The 19515-nt window shown below is 42.1% G+C and overlaps 1 protein-coding gene across 1 annotated transcript in view; it reads right to left on the reverse strand.

The window, feature by feature from the left end:
- The window catches only part of agrn (agrin), a 376705-nt gene that overhangs the window by 144049 nt on the left and 213141 nt on the right, over positions 1 to 19515 (reverse strand). The window contains 2 exon segments of the mRNA XM_084069276.1: positions 5902 to 6007; positions 10964 to 11106. Coding sequence (XP_083925402.1) covers positions 5902 to 6007; positions 10964 to 11106 — 249 coding nt within the window.

Below are 19515 nucleotides of genomic sequence, written 5' to 3' on the forward strand. Positions count from 1 at the left end.
CGCTATGAGCTTGTAGATCTGCTATTTTTGAATAGCACAAAGATGACACACAGATGCGTTTCCCGCTCTTATCGGGTTGATGCTTTGAGGAGAAGTTTTTCGGAGGCAAAGTTTGTCCTTGCATTGCTAATGCGGGACGGGCATTGAAAATTCCCAAAGATCTGAGTCTTTTTTTTCTCTTCTCTTTCTCTCTTTCTCCCCTCCTTCTTCTTCCTCCTCTTCTTCTTCTTTCTGTTTATATGGCAGCCAATGGGAGGACCGGGGAGCACCGAAAGCTCTCTCTATGCTAGTCTGTAGAAGGACTGCTCAGAAAAGAAGGGATTGATTAACCAGGCGTGGTGCAGAAAGCGTGACAGTCAGTGCCCAAGGAGGCCAGGCTTAGGAAGGGCGCCCATCTCTGCAGGGAGCGGGTGGGAGAGCGAGCATGAAAACGCATGCGTAGCTCTCTCTCTCTCTCTCTCTCCATCCCTCACCCTTTCAGCACTGGTGGGAAGTAACTACGTACTGTACATGTACTCGAGTATTATTATCGTTGCTGTCGGGCACAAACCTCCTATCTTCATATTTTTTATTTTTTGTGTTTTTTCATAAATTAACGCCCTACTTAATCATCCTACAGCGTCACAAAAAAAGCATTAAAATGCTATTTTTGCTGTTCTTGAGTTTGAATCCTGAAAAGTAACCGTTTTGGACGTATGAGGTTTTTCCACCCGACAGAAACGATATACTTAAGGTATTTTTTTTTTTACTTTACTCGAGTATTTCCATTTTTTGATACTTTATGCTTCTACTCCTCTACACCTCAGAGGCAAATATTGTACTCATCCACTACTTACACTACACTACAATTATTACATACAATTACTAACTATCTTTGCAGATTTAAATGATTATATATTACAAAACCTATTTTACACTTAGGCTATTTTTTAAAAGGTTTGACAATATTTTTGAATAATTCTAATACTTACTTTTGATACTTTCAGTATATTTTTTATGCGGATACTTTTGTACTATTTAATACAGGCCTTTTACTTGTAACAGAGTATTTCTTCATCGTGGTATTGCTCTGAGTACTTCTTCCACCACTGCTCGCTCTCTCTCTCTCTCTCTCTCTCTCTCTCTCTCTCTCTCTCTCTCTCTCTCTCTCTCTCTCTCTCTCTCTCTCTCTCTCTCTCTCTCTCTCTCTCTCTCTCTCTCTCTCTCTCTCTCTCTCTCTCTCTCTCTCTCTCTCTCTCTCTCGCTCTCTCCATCCCTCAGCCTCTAAAGAGCCACAGGGAATCAAACGGGCAGGAATGATCACACAGAATCCCTTATGTGTCTCTCTAAGCAGCTCCCTGGACCCTCATTTCACATAGCCAGGAGGAAGAGCACAACCGTGGCCGGCCTAGTGGCTCACACGCTTATCTGGCAACCCGTTATCGCTGCCAAAAAATAAAAACCCCTCTGCATTCATTTATAAACTTAACCCATTGAGACCTGAAGCCGGTTCTACATGTCTCCTAAATCTCAACAGTTTTCTGAAAAACGTATGTTTCTATATCAGTGGTGCTCAATATTTTTCATGTCAAGGACCCCCAAAATGTATATGTATTTGGCCGCGGACCACCATCAAAATATTTAGTTTCAGGGACCCCCCAGAAGCAAAGATTTGAGTTAAAAATGTTCGCTTTAGAAATATATATATTTAAAGATTTGCACACATTTTCACGATTTTTCAAAAATAGCAGATCTACAAGCTCGTAGCGCGGCACTCGGTGCCGCGCTACGAGCTTGTAGATCTGCTATTTTTGAATAGCCAAAAGAGTAAAATAATGCTTTTTAGCTCAAATCTAAAAATGACACAGTTCCAGGTCTTAATGGGTTAAGCAAATTAAGTGGGAGCAGTGACGGTCAAGGGGGTTACACAACCAGACGTGTTACCCAAAGGTCGTCGGTTCAAATCCCAAGACCGCCTGGCAAATTATTTTGGCGGGGAAAAGATAATTATTATTTCTCATGAGGACTGCAGACTCAAGGTCATTGCGCACCGGGGGCATTTCTTTTGTTTTGTTCTTTTTTAGCAATTAATTCGTCCAAAAATAAGGCAGGCAGCAGTGGCCTAGAGGTTAGAGGAGCGTGCTTGTGGCTAAAAAAAAGTTCCAGGTTCGATTTCTCTGGACCAATGCATTGCGACGCATTGTGAGCTTGAAGATCTGCTATTTTCAAAAGATTTTTCATACATTTGAAAATTTGAAATGGGACATTCTGCATAATGAGTACTTTTACTTTTGGTACTTAAAGTACATGTTGATGCCAATACTTTTGTACTTTGACTCAAGTACATTTTGAATTCCGGACTTTTACTTATAACAGAGTATTTCTTCATTGCAGTATTTTTTTGCTTTGAGTACTTTTTCCACCACTGGAAGTGAATGACCACCGCCCAGCCCTCCCCAACACCCCCTTAAGTGGCATTAAGAAAGGCGCTGAACCCCTAACTACTCCAGTGGAGCTGCTCGGTGAAAAACAGTATCTGTAACTGTGGTGGTATACTTGGAAGTTCCCAGGTTTTAACCCTTTAAGACCGGGGACGCATCTGTGTCATTTTAAGATTTCTTTGGCTATTCAAAAATAGCAGATATACAAGCTCATAGCGCGGCACTCGAGCTTGTAGATCTGCTATTTTTGAAAAATTGTGAAAAAAAATGTTTTAGATTTTTTTCAAAAAACTGTTAGGATTTTGATTTTTTTAAAGAATCTCCTCAGGTCTTAATGGGTTAATGTGCATTGTGAAGCAGGGCGTTGCTGAAAAATAGCAATCGTATGAATGACACATCAGCTACACCAGTGGTTTTCAAACATTTTCACGTCAAGGACCCCCAAATTGATAAATATTTGGCCACAGACCCCCATCTGAAAATATGTTGTGCCAGGGACCCCCAGAAGCAAAGAGTTTTGTGTTAACAATGTTCACTAATGTTCACAAGTTTTGAAAAATAGCAGATCTACAAGCTCATAGCGCGGCACTCGGTGCCGCGCTATGAGCTTGTAGAGCTGCTATTTTTTTGAATAGCCAACGTATAGGTTAAAGTGTTTAAAATGATTGTGATGCCATATTAACTACTTTTGCTGGGGACCCCCCCCCCCCAAGGACCAATGAGCTATACAAATAGTTTACCATTTTATCATGAGCATTAGTGAGGACCAATTATATGAAGATAGGTTGAAAATGGGTGAAGTCGTCCTTTAAGTCTGAAAACTCACCTCTTCAGACTTTATTCCCTCAATTACACCTACAGATCTGGTCAATAGGAAAAATAACATTGACCTGATCTGTAGGTGGCATTGTTGAGTGAATACAAGTACAGTAAGTCCATCTGGTAGATAGATTTTGTTTTCATGCCAAAAAGTGGAGTTTACACAAAAGGTGGGGTTCTGAGAGTGTTCTCACTGTGGAGAATAGGCTTTCAACAATCCGTCTTTTGGTGCATAATATTATTTATTTTTACTGGGGTGTAACCGGGCCAATGATGAAAATAAACGCACTGTACTGCCACACAGCGTTAAAGGAGTAGTTCACGCGCAAAATGACTTATTTTCTGTCAATTGCACACCCCATGAAGATGGATTTTTATTTTGTTTTTGTCGCATTCCTAAGCCAATAATTTGATTACCTGGCAGAAAGATGCTAATGTATCCGGTAGGAGACACAAAGTAGACTCTTTGTGCCTCCTACCGGAAATATAACCGCTCATCAAATTATTGACTTAAAGGTAAGTGATATTTTTTGGTTAATTTATTTTTGGTCAACAAAAACAAAAGTTGAAGTACTATATTGTGATAGTAATCATTGCTACAGAGCGTTTGTTCAGTCACAGGGGTCTCTCCAGCTCTTTAGTAAACAGAATATACTACATTTTCAGGTAGGTGACAACATTTAAGCCAATCAGGAGAGAGCACTGAAAATGCATTTTCTGTTTAATAAATAGCTGGAGAGACATAGGAGACTCCTTTTACTGAACACTCTATAGCAATGAGTACTATCACAATATAGAGCTATTTAACACTTATTTTAACCAAAGTAAATCACTTACCCTACCTTTAAGAATGCGGAAAAAAAAAATCCATGAATTCATGGTTTCATGGGGTGTTTAATTGATAGAAAATAAGTATTATTTTTGGGTGAACTACTCCTTTAAGGAGAACTATGAGAGCTATGGACCAGAGCTATACCACATCTTGTTGCCTCTTTTGATAGATGCTAGTTATACTAAGCAGAAAGTGTCTGCTAAAATGCCCAAATTGTAAAGCGGTAAACTGTAATTGCTCCCCACTCTACGCCGTCAACGTGCCCTCGAGAAAGGGCTCTCGAGTCGTTCCCTCGCCAAGAGTAGAACGCTGATCCGCTTACAGGTTTTGAAAGTGCTCCCACGGTAAAATCCCGAGTGTTAATTTATCCATGTGCTAAATCTGAGAGTTTAACAAAATGTAACCAAATGGACCCTTCTGGGTCCATTTGTTAACTCTCAGAGGTTAAATTAACACATTCAATCCGGGGGACGCATCTCTGTCATTTTAGATTTCTTTGGCTATTCAAAAATAGCAGATCTACAAGCTCATAGCGCGGCACCGAGTGCCGCGCTATGAGCTTGTAGATCTGCTATTTTTGAAAAATCTTGAAAATGTGTCCAAATCTTCTAATATATATATTTTTTTTTAAGCGAACATTTGTAACTCAAATCTTTGCTTCTAGGGTTCCCTGGAACATATTTTACAAATATTTACAAAAATACTTTAAAAATATATATATATAAAGATTGTCAAGAAAAATAGTGCGGCACTCGGTGCCGCGCTATGAGCTTGTATATCTGCTATTTTTGAATAGCCAAAGAAATCAAAAAATGACACCGATTCTTTCCCGGTCTAAATGGGTTAACACGGAAAATTTCACTGTGTACGTGAGTGCACCGGAAGGGCATTTTCACCGCTGCAGAAAGTAAATGCCATCTCCCGACCGGAATCCGACCTTCTCTCGTTACATTTCTACTTTCTCAAGAAGCAGTTATTATTGGGGTGAGACGACAGCGGTGTCACTACAGCTCATCATCATCCCAGCCCGCTGGCGTAAAGTACACCTACTCAAGTACTGTACTTAAAGTACAATTTCATGGTACTTTATTAGTCCACTATGTCTCAGAGGCAAGTATTGTACTTTTTTTTTACTCCTCTACATTCATTTGACAGCTTTAGTTACTGGTTACTTTGCAGATAACCAGTACCTTTTTCAAGTAGTCACAGAATATTTATCTCCGGTATGATCGTTCCCCTGATGGTTGCTTATCACTGAGGGTTGCACTGTGTGGTTTCACAAATGTCAACGACCTCGTTGACATTAATTGTTTGCCTTTGAAAATAGCATGTCTTGACCAAAAATACATTGTAAAAGAAAAAGTACACAGGAGCCGAGATACAGCATTTTTAAATAATAAGTTAACCAAGAAGTGAATGGAGCAGCAAATCTTCAAATCACGATATCTTGGGTTCTGAAAGTTTTTCCTTTTTTGGACGTTTTAGACGTCCATGGCGCTCTGGGCTTTTTTTTGGACGTCTTTGACGTCAATGGCACGGAATGATCAATAATAGTCCAATACCATGACATACATATATGATTCTGAGTATATTTTGACGGCAATACTTTTGCACTTTGACTTACGTTTTGAACACAGGACCTGTCGCGCAGTACTTGTAACACAGTATTTGTACATTGGGGGTATTGCTACTCATTCTTCCACCAACTGATCCCATGGATGAGTGAAATGAGGATGTGAAATGAGGTGTTGAGGATGTTCTCCTCTGGAAGCTTTAGGAAAGGATCAGCGATCCTTTCAGTGGCCGTGGTGTGGTGGATGAATGACGTACCTGTGCAAGGTCCCTGACTCTGGATCACCAAGTGTTCTTGTTTCTCACAGCGGGCCTTCTTCAGGACACACTCGTTCATGTGGGTCTGTCCGTCCGACGCACACACCTATAGACAAGAAGTGCAGAATGAATCACACACCTATAGACTAGCGGCCCTATCCTGGCCGCGTCTTACCCATTATCCCTAAACTTCTTTGCCACGTTTTACTATTTTGAAAAACATTTTCAAGAAGTTCAAATAGCCAACTACATCGACACATTGTGAGCTTGTAGATTTGCTATTTCAACTATTTGAAAATGTTTTTCAAAATAGTAAAAAATGTCAAAGAAGTTTAGGGATAATAGGTAAGACGGCGCCCAGAATAGGGCCGAAGATGTACAGTATGAAAATGTACAGTTTTGGACATAACATAACATGACGTTTCCACCCGACAGAGACGATCTCATATCCAGAGCAGTGTGGATTTCGTCGACTAAATCAAACTATGACGGAAAACTAAGCTATGATGACTAAAACTAAGACTAAATATATTGACAATTTCGTCAACAAGTAAAAACTAGACTAAAATGTTAGTGAGGGACGAGTGGAGAAGAGATCCAGTAGAACTAAAAGACAAGTCATTTTATGTTGCGCTCGGGTGTTGCGCTCTGAAAATAGCCGATCTACAAGCTCACAACGCGTCGCAGCGCGACGCGTTGTGAGCTTGTAGATCGGCTATTTTCAGCATGCAACCAAGTGTAAAATCAGCCATTACGACGCCATCAAGGCACCGCCAAAATACATTTTAGTCGACTAAATCAACTGTAGATTTAGTCGACTATAATCTCATGATATTTAGTCGACTAAAACTAGATAAAAACTCATCAACAAAAAGTTGATCTACTTTCTGCTTGAAGCCCCCTCAAGCGCTCTCCCAAAACATACTGGACACTGAGTGAGAGCACCTGACGCGACGCTCGACCGCTGGAAAGAGCATCTTTACCATAGGAAGGCGCTGGCACCTCAAAAAGACACTTTCTGGCGCTAACGAGCAGGCGATGGAGTAGATTGTGTGGTTGACAGGCTCAGCTGAAATCTGATTTAAAAAAGGTTTGTTCTAGGCACACCTCACCCACTAAAGGCCACTATTTATTACCATAAACCTGTTATCTTTATTTTACATTAGTTGGCAGCCCCGAACCACTTCTTCTGTAAGGAAGAACCCAACAGCTACAGACTGCGGTAAAAAAAACCTGCAAGGAGGGTGTAATCCATCAAGGCAGAATGAGGTGTTTATGCCCAGCGGCAACGACAACGCACCACGCAGAAGAAGGCTCACTTTCTGGTCAGACGAAGGAGGAGCCAAGGCCCAGAGGCGACTCACAGTGCCTAGAGAGCCTCCTAGTGTCACCAACACCTGCTGCTAACATCTCACCTGCCACCCTAAGTCCCCCCAAGAGACAGTGGGGGCAGTAGCAGCAATGCCACTTGGACACAGGCCGGGGTCTGATCAGCCTCGGTCGGGTCGCCTGGAGGGGGGGTGTCTGTTGCGAGACCCGAAACACCCAGTGAACACAGTGATGATGTGTCCAAGTCTGTGCATCAGTTGATGTTTTATTAACCCATTAAGACCTGAGGCCGATTCTACAAAATCTCTTCAAAATCCTTACAGTTTTTTGAAAAAAACCTATGTTGCTGTCAGTGGTGCTCAAACTATTTCATGTCAAGGACCCCCAAAATTATATGTATTTGGCCGTGGACCCCCATCTCAAAATATTTTGTTCCAGGGACCGCCAGAAGCAACAATTTGAGTTACAAATGTTCGCTTTAAAAATATATATATTCAAAGATTTTCACAAATCTTCTCGATTTTTCAAAAAATAGCAGATCTACAAGCTCGTAGCGCGGCACTCGGTGCCGCGCTATGAGCTTGTAGATCTGCTATTTTAAGTATAAGGTAATGGTTAAAGGACAACTTTGTTTTTTTACAACCAAGGTTTATATTTTAGCTTGTAATTAAAGTAAATAAATGATGAGTGTAATTTTTTTTTCATTTACTGCTTTCTATAGTTTTAGCATTTTTTGCGATATTTTTGACAGTGGGCGGGGGCATTCTGTCCGGTGGCTAAATATGCCTTTTTTACACAATAAAAAAGGTCCGGCTGTCTGAGATGGCCAGATGTGAGTTATTGGGGGCTAGAAGAGCTACTGTAAATAATAATAAAGAAAACGCCGGGTTAATGTGTTAAAAAAAGACATATTTAGCCACCGGACAGAATGCCCCCGCCCACTGTGAAAACACTGTAAAAAAGATTGTGAAAATTGCTAAAACTATAGAAAGCAGTAAATTAACACTCATCTTTTATTTACTTTAATTACAATCTAAAACATAAACATTGGTTGTAAAAAAACAAAGTTGTCCTTTAAAGTGGTTAAAATCTAAAGTGACACATGCGTTCCCGGTCGAATAGGGCTTGCCACGTATGAGGAATATAATTTGTGAAAGTTTAGTTACACCGGAGGAACCCGCACTACGATTCCTAAAGCCACGAGTGACTCTCTTATACTGGAGGCACACCTGAAGGCTGACATCCTTTCCTCACTGGAAAAAAAGATATCGCCAAGCTGATCAGGTCTGAACCATAGACTGTAAAAAATGAATGGACAAAGCCACTCCCCTGCTTTCTACAGACCGAAAATGAAGCCGATAGTTCAGGAACGTGTATCCTCCCATCTTTAATATATACAGTTGGCCACGCCGGAACTCAAACGCTATTGGTTGAGACCAGACATGTGACCAGGGAACCGGAAAACAACCCCCAAAGAATGCTATTGGTTGGGTAGCTTGTCAATCAAGAGCAGGGCGGGGAATGAATGCTATTGGTTGTGTAGGTTGTCAATCAAATCATCCCGCCCCTCCTGGAGCATAGCCTACTTTATCGTCAATTTTAGAGTAAATGGGACCATAATTTAGCAAAACGCATATCCTGATGATTGAAAGGAGACTTTAAACTAGCGACTGGAAGCATATAGAATTTATGACAATTTTTATTACGGTAAGAAAATCTAGTCTAAAGTTTGTCAAAAAACAAATTCTTTCTGACACCGCAGGTCGGCGCAGGGTAAAACAGTGCCACACTCAGTGGCCATTCATAAGCTTCCGTGTTGGGCTCATCGTAAATATCCAAGCCTTGGCCCTGAACTAAAAGCTGTGTTGGCTGAAGAATTTGAAAGCATCAAATCTGACTTATACTCGGTAAAAAATGGAATTGTCAAATAATACTGCAACAATTCCCTCTGAGGTGGAAGAGATGAAAAAAACACTTTATGTGGATATGGCCCCTAACACAAGAAACCGTGTTAGCTACAGTACAATTTAGCAAAAATGATCCACTGCCAAGGCTTTAGATAAGCAGATAACTCAGAATAGACTGAAAACCTTTTATTTATAGAATGTAAATACAAGTGTGAAAATTGTATTTGATGTTGGGGTTCAGGCTCTGCTATATATTACTCCCTGCTCCGCACATTAGAAGAGAACTATTTAATTGCAAGGATATGTGTGTGTGTGTGTGTGTGCGTGTATAAACCTCTAGAGTGTATCTGTCTGAACTAACTCACAAGCTACGTGTCATTTATGGAAAAATATATTTTTTTATTGTGACACTCGTCTCATCATTTGCCACAACATTTAAATGATTAAATGAAAGTGGATTTCGTCCAAAACATTTGTCAGCCGTACGTTTGTCTTTGTACAACAGTGACAATGGGCCTCATGCCCACAGCTTTTCTTAAATAAGATTTTGTGCGCGCCCCAGGTGTGCCAGACAATGACTGCCAATTCTTCCTAAATTGGAGAAGCGCAGTTTGATTTGCACAATGCTGTCAAACACCATAAAAGGCACGCAGACTCGAGGGTCGTGCGCAAACAAGTGACATGGCCGTGAAGAGACAGTTTTCAAGCTCTGAACTTTTACTGTCATGAAAAAGCATGACAGGAAATAACTAATGCTGTCAACACTAACAGCAGAAAGACACACCACTGAAAAAAATTGTTTGTCTGAATCTAAAAACATATCACATTTAGTCTGTTTATTAACCATCAGCTGGAGTGGAGCTATCGTATTTAGATAAAAGACTGATGCAATAATTGGAGACCGCACTGTCAGCTGTCCAATAGCAGCACAGTAGATGGAAAATAATACATCTCACATGACACAAAAACAGGATTTGTGTATTATTATTATAGGATTATTAGAGTACTGATTTCAGGTCTAGGCCTATGGTGCACTCTATGACAATGAATAGGTGCATGGCACTGCTATGAATATGGTCATGAACAGTGGCCTGAAATAATTTGTTCATTATGAGGTTTGGTATTAACTTAACATTAAATTAACAGGTCAGTTTGATACCTTTCCTCATGTTTAAAAATGTACACTTTTTGATCGTGATGAAGAATAAATCTGATCAGGAACGAGATCCAATGTTACCATTATTCCACAGTGGAACCAAGATCAAAGACTGAGTTTCTTCTTGCAAAGAGCTGTAATATTGTGTAAGCCAAAAGTAGTGGCATCAAAATATACTTAAAGTATCAAAAGTAAAAGTACTCATTGTGCAGAATGTCCCATTTCACAAGTTCATAATGTATACAAATCTTTTCGCGATGTGACGCATTGTGAGCTTGTAGATCTGCTATTTTCAAATGGCCGAAATATATATAGGCCTGAAGTGGTTAATGTATGTTTTGTGATAATAATCTAAATCTGCAAAGTAACTAAAGCTGTCAAATAATTGTAGTGGAGTAAAAGTACAATATTTGCCTCTGAGATGTAGTGGAGTACAAGTAAATGTATTGAAAATGGGTCATACTCCAGTAAAGTAAAAAAAATCCTCAAAAGTGTACTTAAGTACAGTACTTGAGTAGTAGAGTACACGTACTCAAGTACATTTACCCCACTGTTGCATTGTGGACCCATGTTGTTTTGTCCCAGAACTATTCCACGGTGAGTGAAAAACAGAGAGACTTGTGGGTGTTGCAGTTCTGACAGGAAGAAGGCGTGAGAGAGAAGGTCATACCGGGTTTCGAGGCACGCTGTGACAGGTGAAGTCACACACGCAGCGGTCGTCCTCCGCGTCCTCGTCCCACGAGCCGCCGAACCTCCGACAGCGGTCCTGTTCGCAGCTCTCCACACCGGAACCGGACCCTCCCGAACCGCAGTCTGCATGAACCAACAAAATGTTCACTTTAAAAATATATACATTCCAAGGTTTTCGTCAGTGAAAAAAGGTAGTCTACGAACATTTTTCGTCATAGTTTTAGTCGACGAAATCAACACAGTTTCAGTGTTTGCCAGTGTTGTTTATACATGAACATCATCAGACGTTTCGGGGGGTTTGATTTAAATTTCTTCCACGTTGGCGTTTGGAGGGAGATTGAACCGAAGGCGCTGCTGGGAACTCAAGATAATGACCCACCATAGAGAGGACCAGAGACTGACTAAATGAATTACATGCAACATCTCCCCGCCACCAGGCGTTCTATTCATTACACAAGTTTTGTGTGCGTGTGCGTGTGTGTGTCTGTTGGAGTTCAAATTAACTGTTGCCTCCCAAGGAACGTGAGGCCGTTTGAAGCTTCGTGTTCAGTGAATGCCAGCTTCCTGATGATAGGAAGATGTCGCTAATTGAAAAGCATTCTACAAAAATCTAATTACACCTCGGGCTGGCCGAGGTGTAATAATATCACGATTATTTTTTACTTTTGCCTCGATTGCGATCGCATTGAGAGAGTTAAGAGGTTAATCAGACTAATCAAATTATAAAAAAGTAAGATTTGTTGATATAAGGAATTTAAAAAAATATTCTCATTTATTCGACTAACCTTAAGTGATTAAGTCGGTTTTGGTGTATTTTCATTTAATTGACCAGCTGTACTAGCGACTCTTAATGAGTAACAACGGAGGACCTTTGGTTTGCTTAGAAGCGGTGCACTTCACTAGATGGAAGTGAGCGAGAGCGGGAAGTATCTCAGGTTGACCTTGCACTGCTCATGAAAAACAACTCCATCCTGGCAGATTGATTGATTGATCGCTTTTTATTGAAGTGTCGTGCACGTTTCCCGGTACCCAGCCGACTCTACAACACTGTAACATCACGAGTGATGAATGAACTCTGGCAGTGAACAAATGGACCCAAAAGGACCCAAAAATGTGTACTGCACACTCTTAGAGGTAACATAACTCACTATAAGTAAGCGTTGTATACAGTACTGTGTGCAAAAACATTGGATCATTAACATCATTAACAGGGAACATTTTTAACTCAAATATTTGCTTCTGGGGGATTCTACAAATGCCTTCTAAATCCTTGCTATAATCAGTGGTTCTCAAACTGTTTTCATGTCAAGGACCCCCAAAATTATATGTATCTGGCCGCGGAACCCCATCTCAAAACATGTTGTTCCAGGGACCCCCCAGAAGCAAAGATTTGATAAGTTAAAAATAATATATATGTTCAAAGATTTGCACAAATGTTCACGTTTTTTCAAAAAAATAGCAGATCTACAAGCTCATAGCGTGGCACTCTGTGCGGCGCTATGAGCTTGTACATGTGCTATTTCTGAACAGCCGACGTGTAAAATAATGGTAAATGCTATTAAAGTGGTTACACAGATGCCTTCCCGGTCTTTATGGGTCAAAATAAGTTCCAGATTGCATCTTTATACAGTAGGTTCTGAGTTTGGTAATTATTATTACCAAACACTATTACTATTAGTTATTACTAGCCCACTCCTCCTTTAAAATTAGAAAGCAACTTGCTCTTAATTTGATTAACATTATAATAATAGTTTATTTCTAAATATATATATATATAACTCCAGTCCAGGCTGGGAAACTATAACTGCTATCTCCCCTTTGCACAAGGAAGATTCTGGGTAACGTCCCAATTAAATATCTGCTTTGTAAGTCTGTCGTCCACATTTACTAGTCTATTTCACAACCTTATCATAGTTTTCCTCTGTGATATCACTGGGTTCCACAGCCTATTATGTATATTACCGTTATGGCTGGTGTTAGAGCGGCTTTATGAACGCCATAAAAAAACTTCTTATTGCTTTAGTCTTCCATTGCAGTGCACTTAACCCATTAAGACCCGGAACGCATGTCGTGTCATTTTAGATTATTTCTTATACTTTGGGCTATTCAAAAAGCAAAGATTTGAGTTACAAATGTTCGCTTTAAAAAGTATATATTCAAAGATTTGCACACATTTTCACGATTTTTCAAAAATAGCAGATCTACAAGCTCATAGCGCGGCACTCGGTGCCGCGCTATGAGCTTGTAGATCTGCTGTTTTTGAATAGCCAAAGTATTTGCACAAATGTTCAAGTTTTTTTTAAATAAAATAGCAGATCTACAAGTTGTATAGCTTATATATCTGCTATTTTTGGATAGCCAAAGACATCAAAATGACACCGATGCGTTCCCGGTCTCAATGGGTTAACACGCTCTTTAAACCCTCATACACCAGAGGCATGGTCCAGTGCAGCACTGGGTTCTCAACCTGGGATCCGGGGACCTCCGAGGGGTCCTTGAGGGGATTCCAGGGTGGTCCAGGGGGAGCATGCCCCCCTGCGTTATAGCAGTGGTTGTCAAAGTGGTGTCCGGGGACCACCAAGGGGGTCATTGAGGGGTTTCCAGGTGGTCCCCGGCTAAATTATTCATAATTAGGAACAAAATGGACCCTTAGAGGTCCGTAACTTTGAGAGTGTACAAATGGAACCTTACGGGTCCACTTGGTTCCCTTTGTTCACTCTTATGGGGGAGTTATGGGGGTCCGTAGTCTAATGCTTACCAAACTGGGGGTCCTTGAAATAAAAAAAAATGTTCGACAACCACTGCTATATACAGTACTGTATCACCAAAAGAGGTTTCCCTATGATTATGAGCCATAGTAGAACCACTTTTGGTGTTATTTATATTTGTTTAGGATGGGGGGTTTCCTTTATAAGTGCCAAATAAAGGGGGCAGTGTGACTGGCTGAGGCAAGGTGAGGAGAGAGGGGAGGAGGAGCCAGATTTTGGATGCTGCACAGATTCACCTGCAAAACTCCTGAGGGAGGATCGAGTGAATGTGTGCGTGTGCGCGTGCGTGTGTGCGTGCGTGTGCGTGTGTGTGCAAGAGAGAGAGACAGAGAGAGAGAGAGAGAGAGAATGAAAAATGGTTGCATTTATCCTGGGGGCTGAAAAAAAAAAACAGTTTGAAACAAAGTGTGTTATTCTAAAAGAGAGAAGAATCTGTCCAGTTTACAAAACCCAACTCAAAGAAAACCTCAGGACAGTTACAGTACAGAGCCAGCTGCCCTAACCCCAGGTGATGTACACAGTAAAAAGATAGACAAAGAACTGGACCCTTAATAACGCCCACGTACACACGCCAGAGTTAACCACATTCACCCTGGCTTCCCTATTTTGCTATTTTTTCGCCCACACAACCCCGTATCGCGCGTGGAAGCATGAATCAGGCCCCTCGCGGTTAAACCAACATTCTGGATTTCACTGTGTGGCTGAGCGTCTTCTTTTGGGGGCCGCCTCAGAACTCAGACTCATCTGTATTGACGGGGCTGCCATTGTGCAAACCCCCGCCGGCCCTTAATGGGCAAATCGATGGTGTGTCGGGTTGGAAGTGCCACTTAGCATAACCCATCTTCTTAAGTGGATTATGGGACAGGTCGCACAGGGGGGAGGCAGGGGCGGGGGCGGGCGCCCAGCTCCGTCCGTGCAGCTTTGATACGGCTCACCCACAATGGGCTCTGACAGCTTTGAGTGGTCACTACAGACTACACTATAGTGGATGGGCATTCACTCCATTGAGGGGGAGGGACTCGCAATGGCATTGACAAGTGGTGGAAGAAGTACTCAGATTTTTTTCTTACTTAAGTAAAAGTAGCAATGCCACAAAATAAGAGTGCTGTATAAATGAGTAAAAGTATTAAGCGTCAGGGACGTGCACAGATAGACTCCAGGTGGTGCTAGAGCAGCTGCCCTTTGCCCTCTTGACCAGAAGTGCCCTTTTTCAGTTTACAGCAGGGGTCTTCAACAGGGGGTCCGGGACCCCTAGGGGGTCCTCAGAGTTACTACAGGGGGTCTGCCAAATCTTTATGAGATATGATTTTTCTTTTTACCATAACCCCTCGAAACCTAGCATCCCTTTTCTGAGAACTTTAGCCAAAAATAGCAGATCTACAAGCCCACAACGCCTCGCAGCGCGAGGCGTTGTGAGCTTGTAGATCGGCTAATTTTGGCAAAGAGTTATAGGTGTAGAGGGGAAAAAGAGCAGCAAAAGTTTATCTGAAACACAATTTTATACAATATAGAGTAGGGGGTCCCTCACCCCCTCTCAGCTAGGGGGTCCTTGGCCTGAAAACGTTGAAGACCCCTGGTTTACAGTATGTAGCCCATGGTGACATCGATCAATTCTGGATTAAAAGCTTCTAATACATTAACAATTCCCCAAAATGTGCGTTGCAATTTTCTTCTATAAATCTCACACTACTAAGGCAGCAAGGTGCCCTTTTTTTTTTACTTGAGCACCTGCCCCTCAAAATGTCTGTGCACGCCACTGTTAAGCGTTGTGAACTTGTACATACAGTTTGCTATTTTTAAGTATAAAACAGGGCTGAATTTGTTCATTGTAAAATGTTATTGTAAAAAAAATACAATATTTGGCTCTGAGATGTAGTGGACTATATAAGTATAGTAAGTAATAAGCATAAAAAAAGTAAGGTAAAAAAGTACCTAAAAATTGTACTTGGGTAAATTAACTTTCCGCCACAGGCATCGAGCGACTCCCTCCCTCACGGGGCGGCCCGGCCAGAGATTCATAAGCCGCGACACATTAAGGAGAGCGCACACGTCGCCCACAAAACATCAAGTCTCGTTAGCGGCTCGTTCCGTCTCCCCGTTTAGAGCCGCGCTCCACCACGCTGACCTGAATCCATTCAGGTCAAATTTGCCATCATAGCCGCTCATCGATTGTGAAACATCGTGCAATGTGTAGAACACATAGCGCTTTGTTTTTTCCGTCTAATCTTTGGGGCTAATGGCGTCCACACCACCACTGGCTGTATATTACAGCCAGCTGATTTAAATCGATAACACAGGTCAGGAGGAGAGGCTGGCGAGGCGGCTGGACCTCCTCCTCGGAAACGGCAACATTGATGGAAAAAAATTTGAAGAACCCAAGCTCTAGAGCAGTGGTTCTCAAACTTTTTCATGTCAAGGACCCCCAAATTGACACTTATTAGCCCGCGGACCCCCATTTCAAAAGATATGCCAGGGCCCCCCCATAAGAGAAGATTTTGTACAGCTCTAGCAGTGATTCTCAACCATTTTAATTTCAAGGACCCCCACTTTGACATGCATTAGGGCTACAGACCACTTAATGGCATTTCTATCACTTGGACTGCAATTTTTATTGTAAAATCTATGTCAATTTAACTCTGAGAGTGTACAAATGGAACCAAATGGACCCTTACGGGTCCATTTGGTTCCTATCCATCATTTAGCTGGGGACCCCCTGGAACTCCCTCAAGGACCCCTGGGGGTCCCCGGACCCCACTTTGAGAACCAATGCTCTAGAGGTCGTGGAGTGGTGGAAAGTAACAAAGTACAGTTACTCAAGTACTGTAATTAAGTAAAATGTGGAGGTACATTTACTTTTTTATTATTACAGACATACATGAACCACTTTGAAGACTATTTTATACTTTGGCTATTCGAAAATGGCCGGCCTACAAGCTTGCGTTGTGAGCCTGAGCAAACTTTACTTTTACTTTGTTTCTGTACTTTTGTACTTTTTTGGGGGGGGGGGGTAAAATGTTGAATACAGGCCTTTTTCCTAGCTTGTGGCATTGCTACTTGAGTAAAAAAAGAAATCCGAGTACTTCTTCCAAGACTGGCGGCCGGTCGCCGAAATCCATTTATGCCGGCACACAATGGAAGAAATGGGTGGGGGGGGGGGGAGGGACGTGGGCCCGGCTTACGGAAGACGAGATAAATACAATGAAGGAGAGGTAAAGACATTAGAAATAGAATGAAATAAAAGTGAAGGGTGAAGGAGGAGGTCCCCAATTAGCCGTTACGCTTTGATGTTTTTCCGTCGTCCCCTTGCCTAGCATGAACCCATTCAATTAGCAAGCACATCCCCGGCTAAAAAGATGGCTGCGTCAGCTCCTCTCCTCCTCCCCCACCCCTGCCAGTCCGCTTCCCTTTTCCTCAATCATGTCAGAAACCCTCGCTCTATTTAGCCGAGGGAACTCCATTAAGCCGTTAAGACCGGGAACGCATCTGTGTCGTTTTGTTTTTATTATAGCAGATCTACAAGCTCATAGCGCGGCACCGAGTGCCGCGCTATGAGCTTGTAGATCTGCTATTTTTGAAAAAAAGTTGTGAAAATGTGTACAAATCTTTGTATATACATATACATTATAACCCAAATCTTTGCTTCTGGGGGTCCCTGGAACAAAATATTTTCAGATAGGGGTCCGCGGCCAAATAAATGGAATTTTGGGGGTCCTTGATATAAAAAAATTGAGAACCACTGATATTATAGCGCCTTACGTTTTTTCGAAAATAAACTGTTAGGATTTAGAAGACATTTGTAGAATCCCCTAGAAGCAAAGATTTGAGTTACAAATGTTCGCTTTAGTTTAAAAAATATATATATTCAAAGATTTGAGCACATTTTCCACGATTTTTCAAAAAATAGCAGATCTACAAGCTCATAGCGCGGCACTCGGTGCCGCGCTATGAGCTTGTATATCTGCTATTTTTGAATAGCCCAAAGAAATACCCCAAAAAATGACACAGATGCGTTCCCGGTCTCGATGGGTTAACAAGAGGGAATTCAACGGCGGGGAGAGAGAGAAGAAAGGAAGAGAAAACGGCACAGAAAATGATGCCAAAAGAAATTGTGGAGATAAGGGAGAAAAGTATTACAAGCAACTGACAGCGGAAGCAAAAGAGGTGGAATAAAGGATGTTGTTGTTTTTTTTGCGTGTGTGTATAGCATTGAGAGATTGGCACTACGGGAGGAAAAGAATACTGTGTCGTCGCTGTTTGTGCAGAAACCTTGTATCTTTTGCACTATTTTCGTACGCCAACGCAGGTGAAAGCAATTAAGTGCGTCAGTGGGTTTTATAAGTACTCAACCAATGAAAAGTAGCTTGTGACTTTAATTATGACTACATTTGGATCCATTGGCACACAGATTCCTTTTTTTTTACCATTTCCTGAAAAGCGACCGTTTTTCGGACATACGAGGTTACCGCCGCCCGACAACAACGATGTAAAATTGACGAAGGGGGTTGGAAAAGAAAGGAGGGGAAAGAATGAGAGGATATAATAGAGTACATGATGAGTGTGACATTCTGAGGAGGAGCCAGGCTGCTGGGAGATAGCAGATCAGGCCCAAGACGTTTACATCATCAATATCGCTTCCTTCCGGAATGCCAGTTCGGAGGAGCAGAAACACTGTGACCTGAGCGAATGTCAGCCAGGACATATTGCTGCCCCCGCCCCCCCCCCCCCCCATGTACTCAAGTACTATACTAAAGTACAATTTTTAGGTATTTTTTTTACTTTACTGGAGTATTTCCAACTTACAATACTTTTACTTCTACTCCGTTACATCTCGGAGTCAAATGTCATACTTTTACTCCACTACAGTTATTTGAAAACTTTAGCTACTAGTTACTTTGCAGATATTAATTATTATATTATAAAACATACATTAACCACTTTAGCCCTATTTTATACCTAGGCTATTTGAAAATAGCCGATCAACGAGCTCACAACGCGTCGCATCGCGACGCGTTGTGAGCTTGTAGATCTGCTATTTTCAAACATTTTAGCACTTTTACTTTTGGTACTTTAAGTACATGTTGATACCAACACTTTTGTACTTTTACTCAAGTACTATATTTCAGTATTGATACTTTTACGTAAGTAAAACATCCGAGTACTTTTTCCCACCACTGCGGCGGGTGCATTGCCTGAGCTCTTTGTGTTTGTTTTGTGGCCTCATCATTTGTCAGTCCCTCTCTCAGACCGGGGCCTGCTGCCTCTGAAGGATGTGACAGCGCGTTAGCCCCAAATAAACTCTCCCACGCAGATAAAGAAGGATTGAGCGCCGCGCCCCGGCCCAGACGGAGGGGCGGAAGGGAGGGGAGGGAGGGGAGTATGGATTTTTCACTTGGTTAATGCACCGGCGTCGCCGCACACCGAAAACAGCCGATCTGCAAGCTCTACAACGCGCCACGGTGTGACGCGGTGTGACGCGGTGTGACGCGGTGTGACGCGGTGTGAGCTTGTAGATCGCCTCTTTTCGAGAAAAAAAACGACTCATTTCGTTTGCGATGAGCAGGAAGCCACTCGCCCGCCCCCCCCCACCCCCCCATGCTCTTCCCAGCACCCTCTAAGTGCGATCCTCCCCCGCGATACGCTGCGTGGTGTGAGGGGTGATGGAGGGGGAGTGTGATCCGCCGCGCGTCACTGTGTGTTGTTGCTGCAGCTGCACTCGTAATCCTGTTTATTAACCCGTTAAGACCGGGAACGCATCAGTGTTATT

This window comes from Gymnoscopelus microlampas, assembly GCF_963454915.1.
Source record: "Gymnoscopelus microlampas genome assembly, chromosome: 10".
NCBI classification, from domain to species: Eukaryota; Metazoa; Chordata; class Actinopteri; order Myctophiformes; family Myctophidae; genus Gymnoscopelus; species Gymnoscopelus microlampas.